The sequence below is a fragment of the Rhinatrema bivittatum genome, chromosome 13, assembly GCF_901001135.1.
Source record: "Rhinatrema bivittatum chromosome 13, aRhiBiv1.1, whole genome shotgun sequence".
Classification (NCBI taxonomy): domain Eukaryota; kingdom Metazoa; phylum Chordata; class Amphibia; order Gymnophiona; family Rhinatrematidae; genus Rhinatrema; species Rhinatrema bivittatum.
Genome location: NC_042627.1, coordinates 35,056,402 through 35,079,987, shown reverse-complemented (window position 1 = coordinate 35,079,987; position 23,586 = coordinate 35,056,402). Strand labels below are relative to the sequence as shown.

The window sequence follows — 23,586 nt, the reverse complement described above, 5'->3', positions numbered from 1 at the left end:
GGCCCACCCTACACCTCCCCTCCTCTGGCATGTACTCCAGGTGAGAAAAGAAAGCGAGTTAGGTATAGAGGAGAATGGTGGTTCTAAAGTCACTACGTGCCTTGCTTTGACAATGATTCATAATGCCGAGGCTAAATCTGGGCCCAAGTGGTTGAGATGGGGTTGAAAAAGAAAAGGGTAGCAGAGAATGATTTGGCGCTTGATTCCATTAGAGACAAGGATGGAGCTCAAGTATTCTATTTTCTGAAAAAATGATCAAGACTGAGTTGTTCAGTCAGCCTTCTTAGCAATAGTAGGCTGATGTAATCAAGTCTGCGGCTTTTCGGGGAAAGTGGGTTGTTTCCTTAATTCTGTAGCATTAGTTTTTAATGATGTCTTATTTTATCATCATAGTTGTCACTAGTGTAAACAGTTATTTTTTGTATTGTAATTTATGTTATTTATAGCCTGCTTTGGGCCTAATGTGTAAAAGCACAATATCCAGTTCCATTAAATAAACAGAAGTGGTCGAGGGGCACCAAGAGGGGAAAAGAGCTAATGGTGAGGGGTGAGTGAGATTGAGACATAAAAGAGGAACAGAATATGCATGCAGGCTGCCTCCACAGCCACCACTTGGATTTAAAAAGAAATGTGTGCTCTAAGGAGAGGCTGTGCAACAGCTGCAAGGATAACAAATATACAAGTAAAAGTTGGCTATCCCTGGGCTAGCAATATTTTTAGTATATCATATCATTACCTTTGTTCGTTTAAAAGATTTCATAGAACCATTCTGTGTACATGGTATACTCTTTCCAATATATAATGGATTATTAAACAGGGCACGATCCTTTGTTGTAAACTGTAGTGACCAGTCCCACACTGAAGGGAATCTGAGACCCTTTTCATCACCCAGCTGGATATTTTTGCCAATAGCAAACTCCTGAAAGATTGCAAAAAAAAGAATGTGTAAAACAAGACAAAACGGGACTACTTACAAAAAGAGGATTTAACATGCAAAAACTTTAAATTCTCTCATTATATGTAAAAGTATTTTTACAAAAAAATAAACAATGTCTTTTGAAGCAACAAACTTACAGCATTACTGCTCAAACATCCAGTCAGGCCACACTGGTTTCTGTCATTCACATAAAGAAAGGAGGCAAAATATATCACTTTTAGGGACCTATACAATTGGGAGCCTAATCCAGAAGGAAACCTGGAGGTTATGCCTCCAAATAGGTTTATTTCACATATACCCTGACAGGAATAAACTTTATTTGTAGGCCATGGAATGATCTCAATCTCTCAAATTTACTGCTAATGCTCTTAATACTTGCAACATGCCAACGTTCGTTGGAGTTCTGGAGTTCACAGTATAGGCAACATATCAAGGTGCACTTGGAAATTCTGCCAATTCTTGGGCTGTGCAGGGTGCCACGTGTGTGTTCAACCACAGAATCAGCCATTCTGACCAGTTAACTGGAGTCAAATTGTGAGGCACCCTGTGGCTCAGGATTTTTTCCAAGCTGAAGCAGAATAAGTTCTTTTTAATATAGGGATCGTGTAAAAATACTGATTGATGGGGCCACTTATTTACTTTCAACACAGCTTGGACAACAGATCAACTTAGTGCTACAGTGTCAGGCCCTTACTTTCCAGTTCCTCGAGTGCACTTTGAAAATCAACCCCTAAGCCACATTAATGCTCACTGTATGGGAAATAAAGTCCCAGATATAGAGATTGTCGTGTAAGAAGCTGATTTAGCTATAGTGACTGTCACGGAGGCATGGTACATGGAAAACCATGACTGGGTTATAGTTATATCAGGCTGTAACCTTTTCAGGAAGGAAGGGAGAAGGTATGGAATTATATATATAAAAAAACCCCACAAATCTTAAAGCAACAGCATTGCTGGCCTTACAATCAGAGGAGGTTCTTGAGTTAATCTGCAAAGAAGGAATGGAACATCTGTTTATATTGGTATAATATATGAAGAAATGGATCAAGATTTAATGGAGGATATTCACAAAAAATGCTATGCAAAGGGAGGTGCTATTGCTAGGGGATTTAAATCTGCTGGATTTTGGTTGAGACGTCCTGGCTGCAGTGTTCTAGAAGCAGGGAGACCCTGCATTCTCTATAAGGAGAATTGTTCTGTGAACAGGTTACGGAACCCACATGGGAGGGATGATACTGGAGCTGGTTCTTCCCAATGGGGATGCAGTGGATAATCATCTGGGATCCAGTGATCACCAAATGGTGTGGTTCAGTATTAGAATGCTGGAGATAAAGGTTCATGCAAAGGTGAGGGTCCTAGACTTCAGGAGAATTAACTTTCTTAAAATGGGATACTCTCAAGTAGTCATTTGCTAGATGGGAAAATCTAGGGGGAAGTAGAAAAGCAAAACTAAAAGGAGAGATTATAAAGGCAACTAACCTTTTTGTTAGGAAAGTAAATAAAGGCAATGTCACTATAGTTTTCTACAGAAGTAGCTGAAAAGGTAAGGGAGAAAAGGTTAGCATTCATAAACTACAAGAGAGCACAGAGGAAGACAGGCGACAATATCTGAAGAAGCTGGGAAACTAGTCAGGAATGCAAAAATTCAAATGGAATTAAAAATAGCAAATACAATAAAATCAGGGGACATTAGATATGTTAATGATAGAAGGAAGTGCAAAAGTGGCATTGTGAGACAGAGGTGCAGGGGAGTCACATATAGAGGCTGCTGAGGTAAAAGCAAAATTGCTAAAACAAAAAAAAACAAGTTTGCTTACCATAAACGGTGTTTCCGTAGATAGCAGGATGAATTAGCCATGCTGTCTGGGAAGCGTCGCGACCCGAGGTAGGCGGAGTCTCCTCAGCTAGTAACAGAGCTTTGATTCTGTGCGGCTGCGCGGTGGAGCTCCCGCGCGGTCCCCTCGTCTCCTCAGTTTCTTTGTAGCCAAGTGAGAGGTAAGAAAGGTTAATTTGTTACGTAAGTGACTGTCTAGGGAGGAGGGAGGGAACATATGGCTAATTCATCCTGCTATCTATGGAAACACCGTTTACGGTAAGCAAACTTGCTTTTTCCTGTTGATAGCAGGGCTGAATTAGCCATGCTGTCTGGGAGTCCCAAGCTCCCGGGTTGTGTCCATGTATAATGTTTTTGAAGGATAGGACAGCAACCCTTGAAGTAGTAGACAGTCTCATATCTTTCGTGTAGTTGATAAAGACTGCCGTGCCTAGAGCTGCATCAGAGGTCATTTGTTGTTGAAGGGAATAGTGACTTGTGAAGGTATGAATGGAGGACCATGTTGCCGCTTTGCAAATATCCAGTAGCAGAACATTGTTTAAGTGGGCAACTGTTGCTGCTGTGGCGAGTATCTGGTGCGCCTTAGGCTTATCTGCAAGTTTTAAGGAACGTTTATTGTAGCAAAATAGAATACATTATGATAGCCAACTAGCTATAGTCCTTTTTGAAATGGGTTGACCCGGATCGTTGGGGGTTAAAGGAGAGGAATAGTTGAGAGTGCCTAGAGGCGGACTGTGTCCTTTGTTTATAGTAGGCGAGATCCCTTTTACAGTTTAGGGTATGTAAAAGCTTTTCTCGATCATTGGCATGTGGCTTTGGCATAAAAATGGGAAGAGTGATGGTTTGATTGATATGAAAGGCAGAAACTACCTTTGGGAGAAAGGTAGGATGAGGTCGGAGGATTACTTTATCATGGTAGAATTCCAGATAAGGAGAGTAATGAACCAAACTTGAAGCTCACTGACCCTCCGTGCTGATGTAATGGCAACTAGAAACACACAGTTTTCCATGTCACATATTTTATGTGGTTGGTGTCCATAGGTTCAAAGGGTGGTAAGCATGAGCTGTTCCAACACTTCATTGAGATCCCACGGTACCGACGGTTTAGTCACCAGTGGGCGGAGCCGTAACATGCCCTTCATGAATCTAGATATTAATGGATGATTTGATATGGGCAAATCATGCTGCTGGTCATGAAACACTGCAATAGCACTCTGACTGAAGTGGTAGCTAAACCTGCTTTGTAAAGTGTGTGCAGATACTGTAGAACTTGAGAGGCGGGTAGCAGAAAAAGGATTTATGTTCCTAGGGCTGCACCAGGTGAGATAGCAATTCCATTTACCCGTATAGTTTTGTCTTGTGGAAGGCTTTCTGGATGCGATAAGAATATCCTCCACCTCAGTGGGTAAATTAAGGTGAGTCAGTACCTGCCGTTCAATCTCCATGCCGTGAGATGAAGCGATTGATTCAGCGGGTGAAGAAGAGAGTCCCCTTCTTTTGTCAGAAGATGTGGATGGTTTTGTTGAAGTATCGGTTTGCGTATGGAAAGACGCATCAGATAGGCATACCATGGCTGTCTTGGCCATGCTGGTGCGATGAGTATCATGTCCGCCACATCCTGTATGCATTTTTTAATTGTCTGAGAAATTAGTGGAATGGGAGGCTAAGCATACATCAGGCCCATTGTCCATGGAATGAGAAAGGCATCGGGAGCTAACCATATGCTGCTGGGGTAAATTGAGCAGAAAGTTTGAACTTGTCTGTTGCTTTCTGTGGCGAAGAGATCGATGACGGAAAACCCCATTTTTGAAAAATGTTTTCCGCTACTTTTGGATTCAGGGTCCACTCGTGTGGATGGAACACTCGGCTTAGACGATCTGCTGTTATATTGTCTAGGCCCAGAAGGTAAGTTGCTTGGAGAGAAATTTGGAAATTTAGAGTCCAATGAAGTATTTGAAGTGCCTCCCGACATAGTATCCAAGAACCGGACCCTCCTTCCTTGTTTATGTAAAACATTGCCACTTGGTTGTTGGTATACACCATGAGGTTTGAGTAGCGGATCTGAGTTGAGAAGGTTTGAAGTGTCTTCCATATTGCTCACAGTTCTAAGAGATTGATCTGATATCGGGAATTCCTGAGTCCAGAGCCCTTGAGTCTTTAGGGGACCTAGGTGGGCTTCCCAACCTTTCTTGGACACGTCCGTAGTGAGTGCCATCTGATGTGGAGGTAGCCGGAAGGGGGCTCCCGTTGAGAGGTTGGAAGGAGAGAGCCACCAATGAATGTCCTCTTTCATTGAGATGGTAATGCGTATCCTGAAGCTGAGTGGTTGTAGAAACTGAGACCACTACGTTTTTAATCCCCATTGTAAGCAGCGCATATGAAGCTTGGAGTGGGGAACTACATAGATGGCTGCTGCCATATGACCCAGAAGTTGAAGGATTTGGCATGCAGATGCTTGGGTTTTTGTTGATTAGATTGTTTGCTAACGTAATCAGAGTGTGCCTTCTGTCTGATGGGAGATATGCTTTCTGCTCTGTCGTATTGATGAGAGCACCTATAAATTGAAGTATTTGTGTAGGTTGGAGTTGGGATTTTTCTAAGTTGATTAGGAATCCCAACTTCTGAAGGCAATTTATAGTGTGTAACGTGTACTCCTGGAGAGTGGATGGGTCGGAAGCCACTATCAACAAGTCGTCCAGGTATGGAAATATCTGTATTGACATTTGTCTGAGATGAGCCACCACCACTGCTAGACATTTCGTGAATACCCTGGGGGCTAAAGAAAGACCAAAAGGGAGAACCTTGTACTGGTAATGTGAGCTCTGAGCTTGAAAGCAGAGGTATTGCCAAGAGGAAGGGTGGATTGGAACATGGGAGTAGGCATCCTTTAGGTCAATGGAGCATAGCCAATCATTGGGTTGTAAAAGAGGTAAGATGTTCTTGAGAGAGGTCATCTTGAATTTTTCTCTCTGAATGTGTTGGTTCAGGAGACGGAGATCCAGAATAGGACGAAGGCCCCCTGATTTCTTTGGAATGAGGAAATATTGGGAATAGAATCCTTGATTCTGAAGATGAAGAGGGATTGTTTGAATGGAATGCTGCAGGATCAGGATGGTTAACTCTGACTTGAGGGATGTGGTATGAATGGGTACAGACTGTATTGGAGAACAGCGAGGAAGAAGCGGGATAGATTTGAAATTTAGTTGGTAACCCTCTTTTATGATGTTAATGACCCATTGGTCTGAGGTAATTGACTCCCAATTGTTGAGGAAGAATTGAAGACAACCTCCTATGTAATTCGGGGGTGGTGGTGGCTGAATCGTCTTCAAAAAGACGAAGTTGATGGCTGTTTTTGTTGTGCAGCTGGTACTTGTTTTTGTTGCCTCTGTTGTCTAGGTCGTCCTCTTGTGGCGGCCTGTGGTGTGGATCTAGCAGAAGGATATGACTGTTGTCTATACTGAGTAAATGGTCGAGAATATGCCCTCGGATAATACAGACGACGGTAAAATGGAGGGTATTTCTGCTGATGTCTGTGTTTCAGTCATGTAGGTAAGCGATTGTACCGCTGCAGACTGCTCTTTTAGTCTAGAAACCATCTTCGTGAACTGATCACCAAAGAGATTGCTTCCCACACATAGAATATCTGCTAGTTTTTCATGGACGTCTGATCTAATAGCACTGGCCTTTAACCATGCAAGATGCCTGGCCACAATGGCTGTGGCAAAGGCTCGCGATGTTGATTCAAATGACTCGAAAATGTATCGAAGAAGATGTCTAAGACCTTCTTTAAGATCGATGTATGGCTGTGGAAGAGTATTGTCTTCTGAGATGCAAACAGGACGTAGTTGTTGCAGAGTCTCAAAGAGGTACTGCGTGGTATAAAATTGGTGATGTTGAATCCTGGAGGTTAACATCGAGGAATGGTATACTTTCTTTGCAAAGTCGTCCAGGCATTTGCTCTCTTTAATTGGTGGGGTGTTAGAATATAACTTGGAGCGTTTTGCTCTTGAGAGAGCGGACTCCAGATGACCCATTGATGTGGAAGTTGAGGAGTCTCATAAATGGAAAAATTGCATATTTTGTACTTTATATCAATCTTCCTGGAAGTTGCAGTAGTAGTAAAAGGAGTCTTCCAATTTTTTAAAAGAAGATTCTGTAAGACCTCATACGGTGGTAGGGCCGTTGGTTCAGCAGGAGCCTCGAATATCTTTAGGATTCCTATCATCTCAGCCCTTGGGTCCGGTATTTTTCCTGTCGGGACTTGGAGGGTGGTTCCTACCTTTTCGATAAACTTAGCATAAGTTAAGTCTTCTGGAGGAGAATTAGGCTCTGGTGGTCTTTCCGGGGAATCAGAAGGAAGTCCCGTTGAAGAGTGAGACGAAGCAATGGAAATATGGGAACCCGGGCTGGTAGGTTGAAATTCCTGTTCTAAATCAGGTTCCCTTGCAACCGGAGACGGTGAAGGTGATGGAGAAGATTGCAAGGGGGAATCAGGTGGCAATTGTTTAGCTTGTTCTAATTCTTGAAAGAAAGAAGATAATGCCTCCGAGATTTTTGCATGGCTGATTCTGCCAGAGTTCCCTGCGGAGGAATGTATATTTTGTTTCCTCGATTTTGAAGGAAAATGAACCGAAGAGTCTACAGCTTGAGATGCAGACTTAATGCTGGGAGTTAAGTGACGTCTTTTGGCCAAAGGAGTTTGATCTGTGGAAGATAGTTCTTTGGATTTGGAAGCTGATGACTTTCCAGAAAGAGAGAAGTCACTCGCAATAGATTGTAACGATGGAGAGGTTTCTGCTGCGGACAGAAGCTCCACTTCCATGTCTCTACTGGATGTAGAAGCAGTAGGTGAAACCTCTTGGTGTTTTCTTTTTTGAGTCCTTGTCCGAGGAATGTTTTCTAAATTTAAAGATATATGGTCTGAAGAGGTTTGTGTTGTAGGGATGGGTGTACTGTGCACCGGTTCCCATTCTTTCCGTTTGGCAGTATGGTTTACTTCAACCGAAGTATTTGGTTCAGACTGTCTCTTTTTTGATGTATCATTTTTAGAATGAGAAAGGAGCAGTTTGCTCCGTGCTCCGCCTTTGCGTCGTGTGGTTTGGATATACTGAATGTCGATTCCGATCCGTGCGACTTTTGAACAATATGCGTGTTAGTGCTCCAGGCGCCTTGGATGCGCCGTGGGTCGTGGATGCACTGTGCGCCGTATGAATGGAAGGCGCCGTGGAAGCGTCCTGCGTTCGTTGCTTTGGCTCCAAATGGAGGGGTTCTCTAGGTTTGGAAAGCCTGATCCCCCTCGACGCATCTCCCTTTCCTGATGTATTTTTTAATGTCAGACCCCCGACTTGTTTTAAGGGTGATTTGGACTTTGAGGATCCAGCAGTTAGACTATGGCGCACTGTAGAGGGGTCTACTGAAGAAGCCCTTTTTGTATGGGACTTACCCGCCGACGCATGGGCGGAGGTCGGTGGAGCCGAAGATCTGATTCTAAGATGCTCTATCTTCGCTGCCCTGTGCCGCTGAGCCCGGGGAGACATGCGACCGCAGTCCCTACACGACAACTGGTCGTGTTCCGGGCCTAGGCACAGGTAGCAGTAATTATGTCCGTCGGTTAAGGACACAATTTTTCCACATTGGCAGTATTTGAATCCTGACTGCTTGGGAGCCATCAGAGATTCAATAGATGAAAAAATTCTGAGAAAAAAGTGAAAAGTCTTCCGTGAGGAAAAAATGTTGTGAGGAGAAGAAACCCCGCGTGCGATCGGCTCGCGGAAAAAAAGAAACTGAGGAGACTAGGGAACCGCACGGGAACTCCACCGCGTAGCCGCACAGAGTCAAAGCTCTGTTACTAGCTGAGGAGACTCCGCCCACCTCGGATCGCGACGCTTCCCAGACAGCATGGCTATTTCAGCCCTGCTATCGAAGGGAAAAAATATTTCTGTTTGGTGTTCACTGTGGAAGGGCCTGGAGCAGGATCACATAAAAAAAACAAGAATAAAGTAAACCTCAATCGATTTTTGATATGTTCACGAGGAGCTAACTAAACTTAAACTTTAAGTTTGGGCTATATCTGAGGGTACTAAGGTAACTTAAAGATGCCCTGGCAGCTCCACTGGCTGAACTTTTCAATACTTTAAGAGACGGGAGAAATTCCAGAAGATTGGAGATGGATGGATGATTCGTATTCATAAAATGGAAGTGAGAAAAATGCTAGGAACTACAGGCCTGCTAGTCTGACATCTATGGTGAGCAAATTAATGGAATTGCTTCTAAAGCAGAGGACAGTGCAGCTTTTGGAATCCAATGGATCGCAATATCTAAGGCAGCAAGGTTTTTACCAGAGGGATTTCTTGATAGACAAATCTGATCAATTTCTTTGATTTGGTGACCAGAGAGAATTGGATCAAGGAAGAGCACTAGATATAGTGTACTTGTATTTCAATAAGGTTTTTGACACAGTTCCACACAGAAGACTTATAAATAAATTGAACACCCTTGGTACAGGACCTAGATAACTAACTGGGTTAGAAACTAGCAACAAAGACTGCTGATAAATGTTTTCTCTGAAGAGGGGTGGAGGGATTATTAGCAGCGTGCCTCAGGGATTGGACTGGTTCTTTTCAACATTTTTTGTGAGCAATGTAGCAGAAGTACTACCAGGAAAGGTTTGTCTTTTTTCCAATGACACAAAATCTGTAACAGGATAGACACCAGGAAGGGACTGAACACGAGGAGGAATCTAGCAAAGATCAAGGAATGGTCTAAGAAAATGCAGAGTAATGCAAGGGAGAGGTACATTATTGGAGGTGAAATTCTTCTAAGCATCAAAGAAAAGCAGGATCTAGGAGTGATTGTATCTGATGATCTTAAGATTGCCAAACAGGTGGATAAAATGACAGCAAAAGTCAGAAATGCTTTGCTGCACAGGGCACGGAATGGTTAGCAGAAAAAGGGATGTGATATTGCTCCTGTATAGGTCCCTGGTGAGACCTAATTTGGAATACTCTGTTCAATTCTGGAGACCACTAGGCTACTAAAATGGTCAGTGGTCTTTGTTCTAAAGCACGGGGGTTAGACTTAAAAGATCTAAACATGTACACCCTAGGAAAGGGGACCAGGGGAGATATGATAAAGACATTTAAATACCTTCAAAGTTTGCATGCATAGGTGATCCTCTTTCAAAGGAAAGAAAGCTCTGGAATGAGGGGTCTTAGAATGAGGATGAAAAGGGCTAGACATGAAATATTTATGTACAACAGTATAGGTAGTGGATGCACGGAATGGCCTCCCAGTAGAGGTGGTGGAGACAAAAAAATATTTGAATTCAAGAAAGCATGGGATAAATACAGGGGATCTCTAAGGGTGTGATGGTAATTATAAAGCTAAATTAATTGGGTGGATGAGCAGATTAGATGGGCCATACCATCTTTTTCTGCCACCATGTTTCTATGTGCAGCCAGACATTTGGGTTTAATCTCTACCAGCAGATGATGTCAGCAAACTAGTTGTTCTCTGTCTGCACTCTAAATAGGGACCTGTACTGACATCAGCCTGCCATTATTCTGTCCCCAGCAGCTGGCAGGCAAGCATACTTGTGCAGCTCTCTGGAATCATACTTTTTAGGCTAGTCAGAAGAAAGCAGAAGGAAGATCCTAGCTAACTCCTCAGGCGATGAACCTGAGGGTCTACTCCTCCCTCAACAGCGCACAGACAGTTTCCAGGGATGCAGTAGGACTGGTGCTCCAACCAGTTACCTGGACTCATCTTTCTTTCCTTCCAACTCTCCTTCCCCACCTATCTTGTCTTCAGAACGCTGGCCGATGTACATAAGACTTGCCAAACTGGGTCAGACCAAAGGTCCATCAAGCTCAGTATCCTGTTTCCAATAGTGGCCAACCCAGGTCATAAGTACCTGGCAGGATCCCAAGGGGTAGACAGATTCCAAGCTGCTTATCCCAGAGATAAGTAGTAGATTTCAGCAACACTACCTTAATAATGGTTTATAGACTTTTCCTCCAGAAAATTGTCTAAACCTTTTATTAAATGCAATTAAACTAATAGCTTTCACCACATCCTCTAGCAACAAATTCCAGAGTTTAATTATGCGTTGAGTAAAAAAAAATATTTTTTTTAGTTTTAAATATATCACCTAATAACTTCATTGTGTGTCCCCTAGTCTTTGTACCTTTTCAGAGTAAACAACCAATTCATGTTTACTCGTTACACTCCACTCATTTTATAGACCTCTAGCATGTCTCCCCCCTCAGCTGTCTCTTCTCCAAGCTAAAAAGAGTCCTAACTTCTTTAGCCTTTCCTCATAGGGGAATCGTTCCATCCCCTTTATCATTTTGGCTGCCCTTGTAACAGATCTGAATGATGGACCCTTGATGCCAAGGAGCGTTTGGGTACAGCCTAACAGGAAATCCATTACGTCCACTATATCGGCAGGAAGAGACGCCCTGTGATGAGATGGACTGGAGCTTCACCTATACCAGTCGCCTTTCCCACAGGTTGAGCCCTTGGGTTCTGGCAGCCAACACATCTTAGGTGGGTCCCTAAGGCAGTGGCAAGAACAAAAGTCCAAGGCCAGGCAGAAGTCAGGGCAGGCAGCAGACCATGTGCAGGTTTGAAAATTCACCCCTTAGCGCATAAACCAAATCAGATACCATGCAATGTCAGGAATATATAACAAATTCAAATTCAGCATCTGTCAGAAATTGAGGCCTCGCAGAGGAGAAGTTTAAAGAATTTAAAAATGACTAACCTAACAGGAATATATTTAGTTAATACAAAATGAATACTACTACTACTAACATGTACTTTAGAAACACTGCACAATGGACACAGTTTTCTTTCATATTAGGCTTGTTGTTCTATAAGTAACTTCCCATTTTTCATCTGCATAAACAATGTCCCATGCTACTGACACTTGACCAATGAGACAAAGCAGCATTGATTCTTCAAAGAGCTCAGCTAGTAAACAATACGCCAAATGTCCTTCTGGTTGAAAATGAATCAAAATCATGTGAGTGGTTTATATTCCACTCTAAATGTACAAGAATAATTTATTCTCCCATATGTGAATTTATTTATCCCTCAGAAACGAGATTAACCAAATTCCAGACCAGTATCCAAATATGGACACTTAAAGCCTCAACTTACCATGGGCCAATAAATTTGAAATTTTCTATAAGATGGCATTATATAGATCTCTTTGTTAACATTCTCTGAAAAACGCTGCTTATGTTTTTCAATAAATCATAAAACTCAATTCACACCTTTTGAACCCATTGTCTATATAATGCAGTTTGTGGTTTGTTTTTTTTTAATTTAATTAATCGTTCTGATATATATAAAAAATTATATATATATATATATATATATATATATATATTTTTTTTATGGAAAGTGTTGTGGTTTCATATTTAATTTGTATCTGTTACCCCGCCCGGTAATCAATACATAGCATGCCAAGCACCTTCCCAATAAAGTATGTAAATTTATTATGAAAAGAAAAATTGTATTTTCTGAACATATATCATGCAGCACTAAAAAATGTGTCTTCAGCACTTTGGTTCAAAAGGTTGAGTTGAGTTTTGGAATTATTTAAATATGATTTATTGAAATCAACCAAAAAGATGATGTCATTGTTTTCATTGCTGCTTAATGTGTGGCACTGTATAGCTTTTATTCATTAACTTTTTTATTTTTAAACTTTATGTGAATGTACTTGTTTCAGAAAACTATTATTGCACACTACTGTTCCAGATATATCTTTTTATAAAAACAAGCACATTATCAAATATCCTGAAGAAATCAAACAAAATATTTGTACTTTATGCCACCCCCAGGTTGTGCTTTAAAAGTACTAAATGTGCTGTTCTGCCATTATCATGAATCATACATTCAGCAATTTTTATTTTTTTTTTAATAAATACAGAAGCTACATTGCCTTTAGCTTTCAGCAGCTAGTCTGTGAAGTAAAACTGTTCAACATGCAACATTTTTGTGTGTCTAAACTGCGAAGTGTAGAACAGAAAGCTAGAAGTATGAAACAAAGGGCTGGATTTTCAAAGGGTTACGAGCCTGCCAGCGCAAAAGGTAAGACGGGGGAGGGTGGGGGGTGGGAAGGTCAGGCTAGGGGGGAGGGAACGGAGGAAGACAGGGCAGCTCGGCATGCCGCAAGGTGCACAATTGTGCACCCCCTTGTGCGCACAAGTTATAAAATCGGGTGTAAATGCGCGCGCGCGCCGGGGTAGCGAGCGAACATGTACACGTGCACACACCCTTTTAAATCTACCCCAAAGTATGCAGGCCTGCTACTAGCATAAATCCCATTACAAAGGAATGGCTTTAACATAATGACCACATCTATCTAACATATTAATGAAAGGATAAGTAGCTGGTTTCAGCAATGAGCAGTCAAAAAAAAGTTGAACAACCACTTCATGGTTATGGAGGGCACATTCATATGCTAATGTAAAAGACAATAAGAGAACAGAATACATAACTTAGTTACAGGCCGATACAGTACAGTGCGCTCTGACGGAGCGCACTGTTAACCTGCCACTGAATGCGCGTTTTCCCTTACCCCTTATTCAGTAAGAGGCGGAAAACGCGCGTCCAACCCGCCAAACCTAATAGCGCCCTCAACATGCAAATACATGTTGATGGCCCCTATTAGGTATTCGCGCTCGATTCAGAAAGTAAAATTGGAAAGAAAGATCCATCTGAAGAAAATAGGATAAAACAAGCATTGTCAAGTTAAGTGTAAAACATTGATAAGACAGGCGAAGAGAGAATTTGAAATGAAGTTGGCCACAGAGGCAAAAACTCACAGTAAAAACTTTTTAAAATATATCCAAAGCAAGAAACCTGTGAGGGAGTCAGTTGGACCATTAGATGACCGAGGGGTTAAAGTGGCTCTTAGGGAAGATAAGGCCATTGCAGAAAAACTAAATGAATTCTTTGCTTCCGTGTTTACTAATGAGAATGTTGGGGAGATACCAGTTCTGGAGATGGTTTTCACAGGTGATGAGTCAGATGAACTGAACGAAATCACTGTGAACCTGGAAGATGTAGTAGGCCAGATTGACAAACTAAAGAGTAGCAAATCATCCATTGTACCTGAAGACTGGAGGATGGCCAATGTAACCCCAATATTTAAAAAAGGCTCCGGGGCGATCCGGGTAACTATAGACCAGTGAGCCTGACTTCAGTGCCGGGAAAAATAGTGGAAACTATTCTCAAGATCAAAATCATAGAGCATATAGAAAGACATGATTTAATGGAACACAGTCAACACGGATTTACCCTAGGGAAGTCTTGCCTAACAAATCTGCTTCATTTTTTGAAGGGGTTAATAAACATGTGGATAAGGTGAACCGGTAGATGTAGTGTATTTGGATTTTCAGAAGGCATTTGACAAAGTCCCTCATGAGAGGCTTCTACGAAAACTAAAAAAGTCATGGGATAGGAGGCGATGTCCTTTCGTGGATTACAAACTGGTTAAGAGAGAGGAAACAGAGTGGAATTAAATGGTCAATTTTCTCAGTGGAAAAGTGTAAACAGTGGAGTGCCTCAGGGATCTGTACTTGGACCGGTGCTTTTCAATATATATATATAAATTATCTGGAAAGGAATACGACGAGTGAGGTTATCAAATTTGCGGATGATACAAAATTATTCAGAGTAGTTAAATCACAAGCAGACTGTGATACATTACAGGAGGACCTTGCAAGACTGGAAGATTGGGCATCCAAATGGCAGATGAAATTTAATGTGGACAAGTGCAAGGTGTTGCATATAGGGAAAAATAACCCTTGCTGTAGTTACACGATGTTAGGTTCTATATTAGGAGCTACCACCCAGGAAAAAGGATCTAGGCATCATAGTGGATAATACTTTAAAATCGTCGGCTCAGTGTGCTGCAGCAGTCAAAAAAGCAAACAGAATGTTAGGAATTATTAGGAAGGGAATGGTTAATAAAACGGAAAATGTCATAATGCCTCTATAATCGCTCCATGGTGAGACCACACCTTGAATACTGTGTACAATTCTGGTCGCCACATCTCAAAAAAAGATATAGTTGCGATGGAGAAGGTACAGAGAAGGGCAACCAAAATGATAAAGGGGATGGAACAGCTCCCCTATGAGGAAAGGCTGAAGAGGTTAGGGCTGTTCAGCTTGGAGAAGAGACGGCTGAGGGGGGATATGATAGAGGTCTTAAGATCATGAGAGGTCTTGAACAAGTAGATGTGACTCTTATTTACACTTCAAATAATAGAAGGACTAGGGGGCATTCATGAAGTTAGCAAGTAGTACATTTAAGACTAATCTGAGAAAATTATTTTCAGTCAACGCACAATAAAGCTCTGGAATTTGTTGCCAGAGGATGTGGTTAGTGAAGTTAGTGTAGCTGGGTTCAAAAAAGGTTTGGATAAGTTCTTGGAGGAGAAGTCCATTAATGGCTATTAATCAAGTTTACTTAGGGAATAGCCACTGCTAATAATTGCATCAGTAGCATGGGATCTTCTTAGTGCCTGGATAATTGCCAGGTTCTTGTGACTTGGTTTGGTCTCCTTTGGAAACAGGATGCTGGGCTTAATGGACCCTTGGTCTGACCCAGCACGGCAATTTCTTATGTTCTTATATGTACGTGGAAGCAATAGCATCCTTCAACCAGCGAGCAATGGTAGCTTTGAACGCATTATGCCCCTTCTTTGGACCATTCCACAAGACAAAAAGATGATCCGACCAACGAAACTCATTAGTTACTTCCAAATACCGTAAAAAGATCTGCAAGACATCCAATCGCCGTAAGTCGCTACCATGAGGAGAATGGGTATCCTCCTCCGAAAAAGATGGAAGGTCCACTGATTGACATGGAAAGCCGAAACCACCTTAGGCAAGAAGGAGGCAACTGTCCTCAGGAAAACTCCGACTCCGTTATACGCAAAAATGGTTCCCTGCATGACAATGCCTGTATTTCGGAAACACGACGCGCTGAACAAATAACCATGAGAAAACCTGTTTTGAGAGTTAAATCCTTCAAGGTGGCCCGCTTGATAGGCTCAAACGGCGAAGCGCAAAGACCGCGAAGAACCAAATTCAAGCTCCAGGATGGACAAAGTGCTCGTACCGGAGGATGTAAATGTTTGACACCGTGTAAAAAACGAGTAACATCCAGGTGACCCGCAATGGAAAAACCTTCAATCTTATTTATGTATTTTATTTATTTTGAGTTTTTCTATACCGGCATTCGTGATGGGAATCGCATCATGCCGGTTTACAATTAACAAGATGTAACAAACTAATATAATAAAAACATTAACAGGTGCTAAAAGAAAAAGTAGCAGTTACAATAAAACAGGGACATAATACAACTTGGAACGGTGAGGAGGCGGTAGTAATTTAACAGAGGAAAAAAACAGCCAATTTAAGGAGATCGTGAAGTTAAGGCATTGGCAAAGTTGTTGATTACCCTGATGGGTGATCAGAGTTGATTAAAGGTGAAATAAGGTTCAGTTGGTGTCTGGAAAGGCTTTCATAAATAACCAGGTTTTAAGTCTTTTCCTAAATGTTGGAAGGCAGGGTTCCTGTCTCAGATCTGGTGGGATGGAGTTCCATAGAGTAGGTCCTGCCGTGGAGAATGCCCTGTCTCTGAGAGAATTATATGCTGATAGGTTTTGGAAGGAGGAACCTGTAGTGAATCTCTATAGGACTCTCTGATCGGTCTGGCTGAGGTATGTTTTTTAAATGGAATTTGAAGGTTAAGCGGAGAGAGTTGATGGATAGCTTTGTAGATGGTGGTAATGGACTTATATAAGATTCTAAAGTGAACTGGCAGCCAGTGCAAGTCTTTGAGAATAGGAGAGATGTGGTCTCTTCTTCTTGTGTTTGTCAATATTCTGGCGGCCTTGTTCTGAACCATCTGGAGGGGTTTAGTGTGAGAAGATGGGAGACCTAAAAGAATGGAGTTGCAATAATCTAACTTAGAGAAGATTATTGATTGCAAGACTGTTCTGTAGTTGTGGGAGTGGAAAAGTGGTTTAATTCTTTTTAAGACGTGAAGTTTATGAAAGCAGTCCTTGGTAGTTTGATTAATGAATGCTTTTAGGTTTAGCCGATTATCAATGATGGCTCCTAGGTCTCTTACTTGTAATGTTTGAAAGCCGGTTGGTGGATTTGCGGAGAGGTTACTGTTTTCTGGCGAAATTAGGAGTTCGCTTTTAGAAGAATTTAGGATTAGATTTAGACTGGAGAGGAGGTTGTCAATTTTTAGAAGGCAATTTTCCCAGTGTTTAATAGTTTTTGTGAGGGATTCTTTGATGGGGATTACGATCTGGACGTCATCCGCGTATAGAAAGTATTTGAGGTTCAGTTTGGTTAATAGTTGACATAGGGGGAGGAGGTAAATGTTAAAGAGCGTGGGAGAAAGGGAGGAGCCCTGTGGAACTCCTAGCATGGAAGGATAGAACTGAGATTCTTTGTTGTGTATTTTGACCTTGTATCCTCTGTTCCCCAGGAAAGATTTGAACCAGGCAAGTGCAGAGCCAGTTATTCCAATGTTTGCTAGTTGATTAAGGAGGAGGGAGTGATTAACAGTATCAAAGGCGGCCGAGAGGTCGAGGAGTATTAGTAAGTAGGCATGATCTTTATCGAGGCCCATAATGAGGTAATCTGTTAGGGATATGAGAAGTGATTCGGTGCTTAAAGATTTTTGGAAGCCATATTGGGTGGGGAATAATATTTTGTGGTCTTCGAGGTAGTCTGATAATCTGGTGTTAACTAGTTTTTCCATTACCTTAGCTATGAAAGGGAGGTTGGAGATTGGGCGAAAGTTGGAAGGATCTTTGGGATTTAAATTAGGTTTTTTTTAAGAGTGGTTTGATTGAGGCAGTTTTCAGGTCGTCTGGATAGATTCCTTGGGCTAAAGAACAATTGATAATGTCAGTCAGGGCTTTGGAAATGGTATCTGGTATTAGCAGCAGTAGTTTGGAAGGAATATGGTCAAATGGGTGAGAGGAGGGTTTCATTCTCTTCAATACTGATTGGGTCTCTGAAGTTGAAATAGGTTCGAAGGCTTGAATAGAAATGCCTTTGCAGGGATGGAGGTATGCGCTGGGAGGCGCTAAGGTATTAGGCTTCAGTTGTGACTGCAGGTTGGATATTTTGTTGCTACCATGTATATGCATATACATGGTAGCGACAAAATCCATCTTACCACACAAACAGCCCAGGGCCACCACCTGTACTCGAAAAGAATTATAGGCCAGGCCCTTTTTTAAGCCATCTTGCAAAAATGCGAGAATATGTACTAATAGAGGTCCACCGTGGGGACACCTTTAACCCACTGCACCAAGAGTCAAAAACCTTCCAGACCCTAACATAGGCAAGGGAAGTGGAGGTCTTGCGGGCAATAAGAAGAGTGGAAATCACGGCTTCCAGATAACCTTTCTTCCTCAGTTGTCTCCTCTCATAAGCCAAGCTGCTAGACAAAACCGATCCACCTGTTTGAAAAATATGGGACCTTGTCGTAGAAGATTCGGGATGTGGCCCAGATGTAAGGGGCCATCCACTGCTAGGTTGATTAGATCCGCAAACCATGGTCTTCACAGCCACTCCGGAGCCACTAGAATAACCAGCCCCCGGTGGGACTCTATGCGTCTTAGAACTTTTCCCCACCAGTGGCCAAGGAGGTAACACAAAGAAGAATGTCTGGGGGCCACGGAAACACCAGAGCATCTACCCCTTCCGAGCCGTGCTCTCTCCTGCGACTGAAGAAGCGAGCCGCTTTGGCATTGATCCGAGTTGCCATCAAATCTAAGCGCAGGGTTCCCCAGCGACGAGTGGTGAGCCGCAGTACCTCGGTTGACAGCTCCCATTCGACTGGATCCAGGCGTTGTCGGCTGAGAAAATACGCCTGGACGTTGTCCACGCCTGCGATGTGAGAATCCGCGAGACGGCTCAGGTGACGTTCTGCCCAGGCCAGCAACAAGTCCGCTTCGGAGGCCACCAGGCGACTTCTTGTACCCCCTTGCTGGTTTATGTACGCTACCCGTTGTTGCATTGTCGGAAAGAATCTGAACTGCTCGGCAATGGACCAAGGGAAGAAATTGATGGAGAGCCAAGCGAACCGCCCTGGTTTCCAACCGATTGATCGACCATCTGGCCTGTCGAGGGGACCACCGTCCCTGTGTTGACCTGGATTGACAGACTGCCCCCCAACTTGTCAGACTGGCATCCATCGTAATGATGATCCAAGGTAGGGGGGTTCCAAGTCCACCCCCTGAAGGTGGTGTCCCAGTACCAACCACCAACTAAGACTGGTCCTGGCCGGCTCCAGTAACGGTAATTTCAAGTGATAGTCCTCCGACTTGGGATCCCAGTGGGAAAGCAGCGCCCTCTGAAAAGGCTGCATATGAGCAAAGGCCCATGGGGCCAATTCCAGAGTAGATGTCATATGCCCAAGAACTTGCAAATAATCCCATGCTGTAGGCAAAGGAAGGGCCAACAGGCGCCGAACCTGAGACACTAAATTGTCCATCCGCTGGTGGGGGAGGAATACCTTGCCCGCAGAAGTGTTGAATCGTGCTCCCAGAAATTCCAAGTCCTGTGATGGAACCAGTTGGCTCTTGGCGAAATTGACTATCCATCCCAATGATCGCAGCCGGTCCAATACCGCCTGCACCGCTATTTGGCAAAGTGCTTCCGACTTCGCTCGGATGAGCCAATCGTCCAGATAAGGATGAACTAAAATTCCTTGACTCCGGAGGAAAGCTGCAACTACCACCATTACCTTGGTGAAAAACTCTGGGGGCTGTCGCCAAACCAAAAGGCAGGGCACAAAACTGGTAATGCTTCCCTAGTATCATGAACCGGAGGAACCACTGGTGGCGTGCCTGAATTCCTATGTGTAGGTAAGCCTCAGTTAGATCTAAAGAGGCCAAAAACTTGCCCTTGTGGACGGCCGAAATGACCGACCTCAGTGTCTCCATCCGAAACCGCTGAACGCGTAATGTCCGGTTGATCTGCTTCAGGTCCAGGATCGATCGGAATGTGCCTTCCTTCTTGGGAACCACGAAGTAGATAGAATAACGACCGGTCTAGCGCTCGGCTGATGGGACTGGAATCACAGCTCCCAGTGTCTGCAACTGAGACAGCGTCTGAGCAATCACCTGTTGCTTGGCAGGGGGGGCCGCAAGGGGACATTAGAAACAGATCGCGGAGTGGCCGAGCAAAATCCAAAGCATAACCATGACTTATGTCGAGAACACACTGGTCCGATGTTATCTTGACCCATTCCTCCCGAAATAGGGGCAGCCACTCCCCAATCTGTGGGATGGAGGAACGGGTCGGCATCCCTTCATTGCACAGTCTTGTTGGGGGTAAAACTATGAGGGGCCCCCGAAAGTTGAGGCCTTCTGCCTCGAAAGGAATGCGCCCACGCCTGCGAATGGGATGCCGACTGTCTCTGTGTGAAGGAAAAACCCCTACTCGCACGAAAACAGCGCTGACCACGGAAACAGCCCCTGAACGTGCCGGACAGGCGAAACTGTCTGGGCTTGTTCTCCGGAAGCTTATAAACTTTGTTGTCCCTCAAGTCCTTGATAAGTTGTTCCAGCTCATCCCCAAAAAGCAATTTTCCCTTAAAGGGAAAGGAACCCAACTGGGATTTGGAGGAGGCATCTGCCGACCAGTTAAGGAGCCATAAGAGCCGCCTTGCAAAAACCGCCGATGACATAGTGTGCGCCAAAGTCCGTAGAAGATCATATAAGGCATCTGCTGTGTAGGCGACCACAGACTTCATGTGGTTGGCCTGTTCTGCCTCCTCCAGGGGGAGCTCCTGGGCCGAAAGCAACTGTTGAACCCATCGGAGAGTGGCCCTCTGCATGAGACTGCTACAGAATGCGGCCCGGACGCCAAGCGCAGAAACCTCAAAAATGCGTTTCAGTAAGATCTCCAGCTTCCGGTCCTGAAGATCCTTAAGCGCCGTTCCGCCAGTCATGAGAATGGTGGTATGCTTAATTACAGCCGTGACCGCAGAGTCTACCTTGGGAAGCTTGAGAAGGTTTAAGGATTCGCTCAGTAGGGGATATAGTTTCTCCATAGCCCTGCTGACCCTTAACGAGGCCTCTGGAAAATCCCATTCCCTGGAGACAATTTGAAATAACTTAGGGTGGAATGGGAAGGTTTGTGGTGGACCTCTAAGTCCCGCTAACACAGAATCTCCGGGAGAGGAATCCGCCTCAGGTTGTGGAGCTGGCATCTCCAATTCCCTCAACACATGTGGAATTAAGGGATTCAGCTCTTCCTTGCTGAATAAGCAAAGGATCTGAGGATCATCCCCTTCCACCTGCACATGTGTGTCCACATCCCGCCCATATCCAGGGTGCCTGTGTCCTGGGAGGGACCCGCAGGAAAATCAGGTTCCTCCACCGGATGCGGGAGACAAGCCCCTGCCTTCCCCTAGTCCGGTGCGGGCTTGGAACGCTTTGTGGTGGGGGGGGGGGGGGGGGGGGGGGGGGGGGGGGGGGAGGGGGGAGGGCGGCAGGGGAGTCCTCCCAATCCGTCTCAGCCTCTAAATATGATTCCCTATGAATTACGATCTATTGATGATGTTAAAAAATTTAAAACTGCCTTTAAGGAATATTTGCTGAATCGTGTGTATAATTGCTAAAGGTAATACCTGAACAATTTAATGCATAAGGTAATGACTATCAGATAATCTATTAGATTGTTTCTATGAAACTACTCTATTTGTATTTATTTTTGTTTGATTTGCTTTTATTATGTGTGTGTACTTTGTATATCGCCTAGGCCTAACAGTGTTAGGCGATTAATAAACTTTATAAATGAAATGAAATAGGCTTTGTGCATTAAGAGAATCAATTTTGAAGAAAACGGGGGTGGTTTCTAAGGGCCCCCCCCCCCCCCGGAGGCCAAGAGGCAGGAGGGTCCAAATTTGCCGAAAAATCACAAATGCGCTGCGGGCTTAAGGCAAGAGTCCTCCTCTCCCTCCGACACTGCATCAGCATCAGTGCTCGGCGTGGGCAAAATGGCTGCTGCTCCCTCATTGAGTGGGGGCGGGGCAGGCCTCTGCCCCCAAGCCGCCGCAATTCCTCGAGGCCGCGATAGAGGAGAGCCGCGGGCTATCCCCAGCCGCGGAGAGGGTCCCTCGCCCCCCGGGGATACACCAGGAGCAGAGACCCTCCCGGGAGAGCTGTGCCCCTGACTCCCCGCAGGCCATGCAGGCAGAAGCCCGCGGCATAGTAATCGCGGGCTAAGAAGAAAAAAAAGCACGCAAAAAACCAGGCGGCAGTAAGATGAAGTGCCGGGTGAAAGATCCACCCCGTCCGGAGACCCGGGGCCGGTTCGTGGCAGGCCGGGGCTGGAGAAGGGCAGCAACAAGGACCCATCGATGCGAGGTCCGTTTTTTTTTTTTTATACACCAAAAAACTGTAAAAGAAATTGAATATAAGCCCTTTGAGGATTGTAATTATTTTCCCTGCAGTGTTGAACTATGAGCCCCCATCAGGGGAATGCACATCCCTGGAACGGAATAAGGGGGGGGGGGGGGAAAGAGTGACCGGCCCACCGGTAAATCCTCCCCCTGGCCACAGAGTATAGTAAAAAGCTCCGGGTACCTAGCATTAGGGCACTGCCCTGCCTAGCCTGCCTTGAAGAATGCCTCCCCTCAGCCAGTGCCCAAAAGGAAAACTGAAGAATCAGAATAAGTTTAATCTTAAGTAGAAATTTTCCTTTAGTCTTTTTTTTTTTTTAAGAAAGAAAATTGGTCTAGTCAAAGGTCCGTACAGTCCAAACTAATACTTTCAAACCTGTTCAACTAATGAGTAATCTGAATAGGATCAGGCCCGCAGGTTATGCCTCTCAATCTGCTGGAGTCAGAGAAATACTGAGGGATCGCAGGTGGCACACCGGTATATCTAGGGGGTGCTTTTTAGCTTTTCTCTGACTCCTTCTGCTGGAAGGGAGGCATAACCCAGCAGCCTGGACTGATCCTAGTACATACAGGGAAATAGCTGATTATGTCAATCTTGAGAGAAACACCAGAATTATGCAGCGCACATATTTATATAACATCTTACCACTTTATTAAAACCATAATTCAAGGACAAAGGGTCAATATGTAATGTTAGAGGAAGGCTTAGAGAAATATGAGCAAATGCTCAATGTAGCCTAACAGCAGAGGTAGTAGTACAAAAACTGACAGCATTGAACATTGCTTGAAACAAATGTAGCGGGCAGAGGAAAGAGTAGGATAAAAGAAATGATGGGGTGGAGGAAGTATCTGGATGCTGGACTAAGTATTAAAACTTATATGCTCATCTACCTGAAACATTAGAGAGCCAAAAATGGGAGATGACAAAACCTACTTGCATAAAGCAGCACTGCAGTCACTGCTGCTTCTCAAAGAGAGGAAGCAAGGTCAGCCAACATGCAGTGGAACCAGGGCTCAGGCACTTTCTCAGACATTAGCTAATGTTTTGTTGAACTTTGTCAGGGGAAAAAGCAGAAAGGTGAAGCAAGTGGGTGGAGAAGGATCTGAACCAAGAAGCTAAATGTGGCTTGTGGGTATCTAATTTTCTATGACTTTCTGCGTCGTATGTCGCTGATGTCATCACGTTTACGCCATATGAAATCAGCATTAGATTTGGACTCCATTCACTTTGCAGTAAGACATGCCAGTCTGTTAGAAAGCACAGTTGTCCAGAAGTGACTTTACATATTTTTCCCCTGATGAAGTTGTGGCAACGAAAACATTAGCTCATGTTCGGATTTGGGTATTTTT

At 43.9% G+C, this 23,586-nt stretch overlaps 1 protein-coding gene across 1 annotated transcript in view; it reads right to left on the bottom strand.

Moving 5' to 3' along the window:
* MTMR10 (myotubularin related protein 10) overlaps positions 1-23,586 on the bottom strand; it is a 144,446-nt gene that overhangs the window by 5,118 nt on the left and 115,742 nt on the right. The window contains 1 exon segment of the mRNA XM_029575968.1: positions 737-919. Coding sequence (XP_029431828.1) covers positions 737-919 — 183 coding nt within the window.